We start from the raw sequence: 12203 nt of genomic DNA, 5'->3' as shown, positions 1-12203 counted from the left end.
GCTTTCAAACACGTTCAGGGCAACGGACATGACATACCAAACAATAAAATAGGCAACATGTCAAGAGCTGCATGTGCACTATTATTTTGGTGTAAAAGAGACTTAACTGACAAGGTGTGTAGGTTTCCCTACCACTATGGCAATACCAGGTGACACCTACTGGGACTGTTCCTGTCCTTGGCGTACCCCAACCTCCAATTGTTTTTTAAGCTCTCTCTGAGCTCTTACTGTCCTGTTTCCGCCTCTGTCACGGGCTCCAGTGAACCATTTCGAGAGGGCCTTCTCTGCATCCTTCTGGGTAATTCCTTGAGTTAATGCGTTCCTCTTTAGTGCCCCTAAAAATAAAGATATTTTGTCAAATTTCAACATTTTAAGCTAGAAAGATGAAGGAAGTTACATTAAGAAACATAAACTGAAATTTACCGTATACAACATCAAAAAGACGCAGCTCTCGGAAATTGTTCTTGCCATGCCGTCCAAAAAGGCTGTACTGGATTTCCAATTCATGGGACATGACGAATGCCATCATTCTCCTGGTGGCATCATCCAGTGAAGCACCTCCTATTTCTCCAACCATAGCAATCTGAGTGTATGGGATGAAAGGCACAGGAAAGAAAGAAAAGTCATCAGTTAAGAAAAGACAGCAGATTACATTTCATTGCCAAATACAAACATGAATCAGAGTTTGAACTTACAACTCCAGACATGAACTCTGGGTCACACAGCTTCTCGTTCATGACTTGCACATCTTGGATCATCATCAGTGGAAATACTGCTCCTTCAGGTGGTCCAAGTGGCAACATAGCCGCTTTCTGCTTCAGCAGTGTATTTAACATTTTGCCAGGTACTCTCTGAGTGTCCTTCACTTCTTCGAGGAGAGTTAACAATTTTACAAACATGGCTCCTTCAATGTCACTGTGGCTGCTCACACTTGAGGAAGCACTAGTGCTTTGAACACTTGGGGTTGCACTCGGGCTTCGAACACTCCGGGTCACGCTGGGGCTTCGAATACTCAGGGTTGTGCTGGGTTCTCGAACACTCTGGGTCACGCTGGGGCTTCGAACACTCGGGGTTGCGCTGGGGCTTCGAACACTTGGGGTTGCGCTGGAGTCACTTACTCTTGAGGTGATGGTAGGCTTATATCCTACTGCTGCATGACTGCCAAATTCAGGGGGAGGAGGAGGTGGTACTTTGTCCTCATCACAAATGTCAGCTTCCTCCTCACTTGAAGAAAAAACCTGGGCTTTTTTGGATTGCCTACATTCAGGTAAAATATATTTTAGCAAATAATAAAATACTTGAATACTTAAAGGTTACTTCCAAGTTACTTGCGCATAGCAATGTTTTAGTAAATATACTGGGACAACATTAGCATCAATCATCAATAATGCATTATCAATTATTGTAAAGAATTTTGTGCAGGACCCTATATTGTTCAATATGATTCATGATGAAACTGTACAGCAACTGGCCAGGGACTAGAGATGAATTAGTCTTTTGGCCTGTGACATATTTACAGCAATTAACAACATAAAAAAAAAATGAAAAATTATGTTTGGGCCAGTTGAAAAATTTAACAATTATTAAATCTCCAATGAAGTTTACGGTTCATTTCAGAGCTCTGTTGAATTTTGGACAGTCCAAAATGTGAAATTATCATTCATATATGTGTCAGCCATGACAGGCATGACATTTTTAGTTATCCTGTTGGCTGAAAATAATTCTGTAAAACTGTCATGTTTTTTCATATAGTTGCAACCCTACAGCTGCCATTATACTACTACAAAACTGATAAAATATGCAAAATCTTACACATAAAATTCCACTGTGGACAGTTATAGGTTTAAGTACATTTATATTACCTTCTCTGTCGCTTCTTTGGTTGTTCATTGTCTGTTTGAAGATCAGATGTAACCTCTGCTCGTTTAAGCTTATGTCGAGCACCTCCATATGTATCTTAAAAAGACATAAAAAAAGTGTAGGTTAATCTTAATCTCATACAGTTTCAGACTTATCCCACTCCCCCAAAATCATTTTTTTACCTGAATTTCCAATTACATGCACACTGTATGTACTCCATGAAGCATCTGGCTGGAGTTGCTGCTTCACTGCCTTAGAGATGTTAAGACTTAGGCCTGATGGCCAAAAACAGTCCGTCTTGTCTTCATCAGTAAACCAACACGATGGGATTATATGCACTAGAGTCTTCCCTTCTCTTGATTCTTCATCTCTGAACTCCACGACGCTGAAGAGGGCTATGCTGCAATGTTCATAATATCAATCACTCGTCATGTAACTGTGGAAAAGCCACATACCCGTCTCTCATAGGAAGCAGTATGAGTTTTTTTGTTAAGTCAGTCACAGGCACCCCATGAAGCTGGTCAGTGAGTTGTGTCACTGTTCTGATCCCCACACAAGATGAATCAATAGGGTAACTGTAAAAGCATCCTTGTCTCTCATAAAACTGACACACAGTGTACATAGCTCCTGATAACACCTCTACAATATTTCTCACAACAGCAACTTTACCCTAAACATCAAAGCAGTTGTTGCATTTAGAGCAGGAAATAATATTTGCCTCATGTCTGTATTTCTTGTACTGCATACGAGCAGGGAACTCTGGGAGAGTTGGACCATCAAGATGTGGTTGTTGAAGCTTATTCCTCATTTTCTATTTTCTTTCCATCATCAAAAGGGATAGATTTTTCACCTAAATGCTGTACAACTTGTTGAAGAGGATTTTGGGGCCTTCTTACCAGCCGTTTTAATGTGCCGAGATAATAAAGGGAAACATGAAACACTGTCAAGGGCACCAAACTTTCTTGCATCATCAGCCAGATGTATAAGTACATATAGTTATACACAAGGTTCTCTGATCCATATATTCTAACAAAGTTAGTCAGATAACATTTCAATAGTTTGTCTGCATAGTCACAGTATTCAGAACACAAGGCTGGGCTGAGAAGAATTCTCATTGCTACGGACAGTAGCATAAAGTTCTTATACAGTCGTGTAGGTAGACATCCTTGAAGAACCACAGGGCCTGTATACAACAGAAATTGTCTGAATTCTGTGGCCTTCCACTGAGTGTATTCCATAAGTGACCGTGGTTTTCGAGAAAAAATCCTTGGGAGATGTTCTCTCATTGATTTCAAATGGCCAGAGATAATTGTGATGGTGGCTGCAGAAACCCGACACCTTAAAGGTCCTTTGATCCATAGGGTTACAAGTTTTCTCACATTTCCTAAGCTAACTAAATGCATGTAATCAAGTACAAAATTCGACACCATCCCTATGCCAAGTTCTTGTAGGGGTGAAACACCATGATGATGTTCTTCATCCATCATATGTTTAAACTGTGCATCTGTTCTAAGTGGTGCTTTCAAATCAGGAAACACAACCTTATAGTCCATGCGAATCCCATGCTTTGTGCAGCGTTCACAGGAGTTGTAACCAGAATGACCCTTGGTACATTTCAAGAAGGCACGGGCAGGTGCATCACAGATGAAGGCATCCGGAAGTGCAATGTTGTAATGTTTTCCATTGTAATGCAAACCCTCATTAGTTATTACCTTCAGGGCCTGAATGAAATCGTTTAAGTAATCCTCAACAGAATTTGGCTTTGTTGGGCCTGCATACAAACCAATGATAATAACATTAGACTTGGGAAGTTCTTTGATCTTGGCAAAAATAGGCCATAACTCCATTTTGGAGCTTCTGACGAGTGGTACTCCATCAATATTAACACGGAGAGTTAGAGTGTTTGTTGAAGGATATGATTCATGGTACCGGTTTTTAAGGTTGACAAAAGACTCCTTGGATCTCTGGGTAGATCCAGGCCACACTGCACTAAAATATGCAATAGTTCTGATAATGCACATTGTTGTGTGACATATTGTGTTTTGGGGCCCAATCAGCCAATTTCTTTTTCAGTTCATCACAAGGATTAGTTCCTTCAGTGGTAGCATCCAAATTTAATTCTTCACTGCTATCACTGTATAACAGCTCAGAATCGGATTCTTGGCCACTTATGCTGTAAACAGTCTGAGCCTGAGAATTCAACTCTTCATTAGGAATCTGGCTGTCCATTTCAGCGACACAATCCAGATTTGAAGACACTTTGTTTTTGACGTGCAGGTCTTCCAACGTCTGTAAGTGCTGTGCAACTTTTGCTTTAATGCATCTTCGTTTGGTTCTAGCGCTACCATAGTAATCAATTTTTCTGATCTGTAACAGACAAAGATTTTGGCACTTACACATATGCATGTCTCTGAATATTTGAATATTTTTCTATTCACTTGTTGGTCAGGTATTTGGGTTTCAAATTTGGGATTGTTTAGTTACTTTGCAAAAAACACTTTGACGCTGAACAAATAAAAACTGACGAAGTATACTAACTGTCTGTAAAAGTGAGTGGGAGTTTATCTATGTAATACAATAACTCCATTTTGCAGGCTTCACTGTCTATGCAGAGAGACATGTAGACTCTATTTGGTTCTGTTACTACACTGCATGCACAATTATTAGGCAAGTTGTATTTTTGAAGATTTGAACAACTGCAGTGCTCTCAGTCAATCCAAAATGTTAATAATAATCAAACTTGAATATTTAAGACAGTAAAATTGAGGTTTTGGCTTTCTTAGGAGAATATCGATATGTGCAATTATTGGGCAACTATTAGTGTGCATAATTATTATGCAACTAAATGAAAAATTATTTTTTTTCCATCTCACTTATTTATTTTCACCTGTTAAAGTAAAAATAATATACAAACAACTCAAAATTTACAAATAAACATTTCTGACTTTTAAAATAAAATCAGTAACTAATCAATCAGTAAATAATAATAATAGTAATGATAATAGTAATCAGTAAATAACTAACCCCTTCTTAAATATTTTTAGGTTTGATTATTATTAACATTTTGGTTTGACTGAGATCACTGCAGTTGTTCAATTATAAAATGAATCCTCAAAAATACAACTTGCCTAATAATCGTGCACGCAGTGTATACCTCTATAGGTGGCATAAAGAAAGAAGGCAATAGATTCTACAATGACAACACTCCACTACAAAAGTGTAACAAAGAACTCCTCAAAACCTCTCCTTAATGTCATCAAAATTATGTCCATGTGTTCATTTATCTTTTGGAACTTCTTGACAATCTGGTCACTGGTGATGCCCCCAAACTATCAGATGCTCAGAGACCTGCAAAAATATACAGCAAAACATGGCAATGGCAATGGCAAATCCATACCAGAAACACATGCTTGTCCAGTGTATTTTATCTTTAACGGCCAAAATAATAAATTGCCTTTTACATCATACATAAATTGTCTGAAATAATGACATAACGAGTAAACAAATGAAATCTAACCATCACAAACTGAATTTGATGTAGGACTACTTTGTGAAGCGGATGGTTACAGTGGAGTGAACCAAAATATGGTGGAAGGCGTTCTATTTTTACTTTTTCAAATAACTTTTCAAAATAAATCTAGTTATATATACGTGTGTGTATGTGTGTGTGTGTGTGTGTGTGTGTGTGTGTGTGATATTTATGATTTTAACATTCCATGTCATTTGCATGTCATATTCCATATGACATGCAAATTTGTTAGACACAGGGTAATAAAAGATAAAAGAAAATGTGCTCTAAAGGTTTGTCTGCTGCATTTCAAAAGATACAGGTATCAATTTCAAATTTAAGCATTTCATTTTTTTTTTTTTCCTGGCAAACACTATAAATTCTTTTATTTTATTTTTATTAAACTAAGCTTCTTTCACTTTGGCATACAGCTACAGCAAAGGTTTATTGTACAGCACCTTTCAAAACATAGTTGAGCTTCACACAATTATGTGTGACAAATGGACAAAGACTCATATTATAGTTAGTTTTTTAAAGTTAGTTTTTAGTTTTTTCTAATGCCTACTTTTTATTTTCACTTAATTTTAAGCTGCTATGAATGATTTTCACTGGGCAAATACAGGGCTCAGTCTTGTTATGTTTTCTGTTGAAATAAATTGACATAATTCAGTGCAATTATTTTTCTCATGATCTCTTCAGGTTTGATCGTCAGAAAATTATTATAAATCCCAGAATTCTGTTTCACACTCACTAGGGATGGGTAATATGTTTCAAGTAACACATGAATACATTTTTTTTTTAACTTTTTAGTTAAAATTTATTTAGCCAAAGTTTTAGTTGTTTTTTTTAAGTTATTATATATTTCTATTCTTTACTCCAGTATACTTTTGAGCCTGTAATTTAAGTCATTACATTTGTCAACTCTGCCTTAGGACAGTCCATCCCAGCTGACATCCCGACTGGTTTTGAGGCATCATCTGAAAAATATTACATCTCATTACACTGCCTTTTTGAGGTGGGAACATTACTCCAATTTTCTGCCCTGTCATCTGTATAGATGACCCAAAGGGTAAAGGTGGAAAGGTGGTTCAGAATTGATCTGCCTCTGAGCCACCTACAGAGGTAGTATCAGAGGCAGAATGGTGTCCTGTATAAAAGCCACTAAGTTGGAAAATGCATGAGTGAAGTTCTACTGCTACGGAGGATGAATATAGGCTGATGGTGTTGATCACACGTCACGCAAGCACGTCTGCAAGCCTTTTGTTTACTGGAAGATGACTCACTATAAAAAGCACACACTGAGGCAGCACTTTTCAAGCCTAGGTTGGTTCTGGGTAAGTCGACCAAGGCTGTAGACTTTCTTTACATAAATGTCATGCAAATTTTGTGTAAAATGGGCTTTGTATTCCTTATGAGCTTCAAATGTGTGGCCCACATTACTAAAACCATATGGGTCCCTCATAGTTTTGCCCAGTTGCATACCTTGCCCACTTAGCCCAGTTACATTCCCTGTAGGGCCCATGTAGCCAGCCCACATGGCCTCCCCATGTGGCACCCACGTAACTGAAACCATATGGGTCCCCCATACTGTTGCCCAGTTCCATACCATGCGCACTTAGCCCGGTTACATTCCCCACAGGGCCCATGTAGCCAGCCCACATGGGCTCCCCGTGTGTCACCCATGTAACTGAAACCATATGGGTTCCCCATAGTTTTGCCCAGTTCCATACCTTGCCCACTTAGCCCGGTTACATTCTCCACAGGGCCCATGTAGTCAGCCCACATGGGCTTCCCATGTGGCACCCATGTAAATGCAACCAAATGGGTCCCCCATGGTGTTACCCAGTTCCAGCCCAGATCTCACTTCGCCTGCATATATACCTTATGGGGCCCATTTAGCCAGCATACATGGGCTTCAAATGTGGGGCCCATGTTTCTGAAACAATATGGGGCCCATAAAATTTGCCCTGTTTATAACCATGCCCACTTAGCCCACTTACATCCCTTATGGGCCTCATACAGTCAGCCCACATGGGCTTCACATGTGGGGCCAATGTTACTGAAACCACATGGGACCCGCAAAATTTGCCCAGTTCAAGCCAATGCCCACTTGGTACCCATGTAACCCATTTCTAACCCATGTGGGGCCCATATGGACATGCTGGCTGGGATATGTCATCACACTTGTTTGCCAGTGAGTTGACATTCCCAATGAGGATCTCCATCCACCAGTCAGCTCAGCCGGTATGGGATGTTCAACTCCATGTCTGGAACAATCTTAAGCCAATAATTCAGGTTAGTTCACTGTAAAGCAAGGAGGTCCTCCCTCGCGTACACTATTTTGTCCATCATCAGACAAAACAATAATGCAGAATAAAGATCCCAATTGACAAAAACACACGAATACACTGTAAAAAAAACTACGAGCTACCAGGACTTGCTGCCACTCTGCCAGCACATTATTCTTTTTGATGGCATTGGCATCAATAAGGAAATACGAGTATAGGTATGAGTCTGAAAAAAACTGCAGAGTGAAGTGAATATAGTTGGTTACCTTGCTGAGAAGTTGGCCGTGTGTAGCTTGTCGCCTGCAAAAAATACTTCATGCATTTGTTATCTCTGGACTGGAGAACCGTATTTCCATTTTATAAGGGTGTGCCAATAACTCTGCCTCCAGTTGCGGCAGGGACAGGGAGACTGGTCAGGGTTGAGGTAAAGCTGAAGGGAACAAAGTACAGAGATATATTTAATAAAATCCTGGTCCAGAGTGCTCAGGAGTGGTTTAGGGACACTTTATTAGCCCAGTCAGAGCCCTGACTTGAATCCAATCTAACATCTCTGGAGAGACCTGACAATGGCTCTCCCTCGATGGTTGCCATCCAACCTGAGAATATGCAGAAGAATGGCAGAAAGTCTCAAATCCAGATATTCAAAGATAGATAGATAGATAGATAGATAGATAGATAGATAGATAGATAGATAGATAGATAGATAGATATATAGATAGATAGATAGATAGATAGATAGATAGATAGATAGATAGATAGATAGATAGATACTTTATTTATCCCCTAGGGGAAATTAATGTGTCCTTTAGCTCATTGTTGATAATAATAATGATAATAATAATAATAATAATAATAATAAAAACAGTTAATAATAAATAAACAACAATAATTAGATTAGTCCACTTCCTTTGGCTAAGGTGTTGTATAGTCTGATGACAGTGGGAACAAAGGATCTCGTGAACCTCTGTGTTCTGCAACACAGTGAGATGAGGCATTTGTTGCTGTAGCTGCTCCTCTGTCCTGCCAGAATGTTGTGGAGAGGATGGTTGGTATTGTCTAAGATGGCTTCCATCTTAAATTGCATGCGTCTCTCCACAACAGTCTCAGGACTGTTGTGGAGAGACGCATGTGAGTCCAGACTCCTGCCAAGCACAGAACCAGCCTTTTTGACCAGCTTGTCTAGTCTCTTTGTGTTTGTGTCGGACATGCTGCCACCCCAGCTTGTCTTTAAGACAATGGATGGTGTTAAATGCAAGAACATAATCCTCATGTAACCACCTGGCTCATCCAAGTAAGAATGGGCCCGGTGGAGCATGTAAAGGACGGCATCATCCACTCCAATATGTTCTTTGTAGGCAAACTGTAGGGGGTCTAGTGCATGTTGAACCTGTGGCCTCAGAAAGTGGAGAAGCAGCCACTCTAGGGTCTTCATGATGTGTGACGTGAGGGCCACCGGTCTGTAGTCAGCTGGTCCTACTTTAGGTATTGGAACAAGACATGATGTTATGACATCATGTCTTGACCGGGACCCTCCCTGTTTATAGGTTTAAGTTAAAGATCCTCTGGAGAGGCTCAGCCAGCCAGGCTGCACAGTCAAGTCAAGTCAAGTAAATTTTTTTTTGTATAGCGCCAATTCACAACATACGTTATCTCAAGAGACCCAACACGTCCCACCGTGAGCAAGCACTAGGTGACGGTGGCATGAAAGAACTTCCCTTTAACAGGCAGAAACCTCATCAGAACTCAGTGTGGGCGGCCACCTGCCTCGGTCAGTTGGGTTGGAGAGAGAGTGAGAGAGCAAGAGAGAGCACAGAGGAAAAGAACAAGAACGTACAGTGATAGCAATATTAATAATAGTGATACTTCACACACATACCTGGAGTACGTCTCAGTACTAGAACCTGCATGCAGGTAACCTTCTCCCTCTAACCTGGTACCTCTAGATTACATGAGCTAGGCTAACAAAGAAACTCACACCTTCCCTCCCCCACACACCAGGTGGTCTCAGTGGCCATTTTTAGTAGTTTCTTTGTTTACCGCCACCTCATGTAGTCTTCTTTGTACAGGCCATGTGGCTATAGTGACCAATTTCAATCAGCCATCCTGTGTCTAATTAATAACATTTTCTAAATTTATGATAGCCAGACCCAACATGATATTTCAATTTTTAAAAATTGCTGAATTTTTGTTTTCACTTCGTCAAACATTTCATTATTATGTCATAATGAGTATAGATTTGATGAGGGAAAATGAATTTAAATGATCCCAGCATACAGCTGCAACATAATAAAATGTGGAAAACGTGAATGGGTCTGACTACTTTCTGATTGCACTCAATGTCGGTGTGTGTATTCAGTGTGAATTGTTTGCTATATGGATGAAAGTTTGTGTCCTTTGTGACATGACACTTCTGCCAAGATCACGCATTTTTAACTTTATTGCGTATATGCTATTTATATATAAAAACATCAAAATTGATTTAGTTGTAATATTTTTTTATTTAAAAAAAAAAATCACCTGGCACCAAGACCTCAAAGATGAAGCCCATAGAAGAGGCATGGAGGATGACGTTTTCAAAGAATCTGCTCCCTCCAAGTCTCACCATATGGCCAGCATTTCCACTGAGGAAGTGTAGCCACGGGAAGAATACACATCATCAATTTCATATTATATAGGTATGCTTTGCAGCCTAACAACTAGAGCCTGATTGAACACTGGCATGGCTGATACTAATGAATGTCAAAGACCTGTTTGTGTTTATTTTGAAATTGGTGTCTTGCATTTTTTGTCCACCATAGAGCACTGACAAGTATATTTTTATGCTGTAAAAAGTCAGTACATATGTTGATCACAGTTCTTTATAAACAATCTTATCATGTACACAAATAACATTGGTCTATATATTATTATAGGATTTTTTAAGCTGCATTTATTTTACCCCTTGTGAGTCAGGCTGTAAAACAGAACTGATATATTGTCACCTTACAAAATTGCCATGGTGAACAAACAACTGTTCATCCAACAGACACAAAGCAATATTATCATCATGAAGTGGTGTTTGTGTTTACCAGATGAATTTCACTCTCCTCATAGTTTTGGTTTGGTCTTCACCAACTCCCAAGAAAAATATCTGGCTTTTTTTATGCTAAATGCTTTACTATGTTTAAAAGCTAGTTTGATGCTGAGCAGGTAGTTAATGGCAAGCTTTTAGAGATTTTCCTAGCTAGAAACAAGGTTGATGAGAATGATGGAGTCGTTGGGGGTATGTCACATGGTATGTGATCACAACTATTGTACAGGGCAAAATTTGAGTGTTAATAATAGTGAAACATAGAAAGCCCATAATGTTTTGGTTAGCCATGCTAAAATACTAACCACAAATTCTGACTTGAAGACACTAAAATACCAAGTGATGGTACAGCGGTCTATTTTACTCTTTCATGGCAGGGTTGTACAACTCTGGAAAGGTCATCATGGCAATAATGAGTTTCCCATCCATGTTCACAATTTCTAGGTAAACAGCAGAATGCAACAATGCTTCACGACCATGTTCTTATTGTGGTTGTCTTCTGTCCAATCATCCACTTGCGTAATTGGCCAACACAGCACCTCTCCTGATGGCACCACATTGTGTTTCAGAAAAAGTTGAACCAGATTCAATTTTTTTTTTCTCAAGACACAGCATCAGTCTGCAGGAGTCCCCTGTGGTGCCATACCTCACTCCATAAATCACAGACTGTAAATAAAGATGGACGTAGCTTCAGTGACGTCACCCATAGGTTTCTAAAGAGAGGTTTTGTCACCTGTCACTCAAAGTGGCATGTCCATAATTATGCAGAGCTTTGAGCCTTAATAAAATGTAAATAGGAAAGTTATATAAAAATTCACGCTCTGTACAGTTGTCATTAGATATAAAGACAAAAACAGTTTTTATTCAAGGCTGTAAACTTCTACATGGGAGTATATGGGGACTGATTCACTTTTGGAGCCTGCCTCAAGCTGTCATTCAAAGAACTCCAGTTTTTGTTCTTCTGTGTTGGCTTCATTTTCCAGCCTCAAAGATTGCTTCTTGGCATTAACGTGAGAAGGGCTACAGTTTTTCAATCAGAGCAGCTGAGCTGAGGCTCACAAAATAAAAAACATTACCTAAGAATGCTAAGAAAAGGGGAACTGCAGATCTGGCATATGGCACAGGCTAAAAGATAATATTCAGACTAGTGAGAAGTTGGAGGACCCTATGTCTATGTCAAATAATTTAGTCAATGAAATAAACGACAGGGCGAAAGTAAATTAGAGGTTGGCAGTATCTCTTCCTTATCCGTCTCCAAGGTGAGCTGTACACTAGCTGGCTCAAAAACAGGCATGATGACTTGGTTCATGACTTTCACAGTAAAAGTTCTACATGAAGGGGATATGTCAATGCTCTCACATTGGTCACATCTCTCGGGTTGATAGTGACCTGACACTTATTATGGAAATTAAGCCATATATTCAATTCATATCACTTGTAACCTTTCCAGAGCATATTAATTAAATAACAAACACAC

The 12203-nt window shown here is 39.4% G+C and overlaps 1 protein-coding gene across 1 annotated transcript in view; it reads left to right on the top strand.

Moving 5' to 3' along the window:
* Window positions 1-10291, top strand: part of LOC130178329 (blood vessel epicardial substance-like) — a gene marked incomplete at its 5' end in the record, with an annotated part of 32952 nt that extends 22661 nt beyond the window's left edge. The window contains 2 exon segments of the mRNA XM_056390444.1: window positions 10165-10209; window positions 10212-10291. Coding sequence (XP_056246419.1) covers window positions 10165-10209; window positions 10212-10291 — 125 coding nt within the window.
* Window positions 10292-12203: the final 1912 nt, after the last annotated feature.

Source organism: Seriola aureovittata, chromosome 12, assembly GCF_021018895.1.
Source record: "Seriola aureovittata isolate HTS-2021-v1 ecotype China chromosome 12, ASM2101889v1, whole genome shotgun sequence".
Taxonomy (NCBI): Eukaryota; Metazoa; Chordata; class Actinopteri; order Carangiformes; family Carangidae; genus Seriola; species Seriola aureovittata.
Note: the sequence above shows the minus strand (reverse complement) of the source record. Positions and strands in the feature narration are given on the sequence as shown.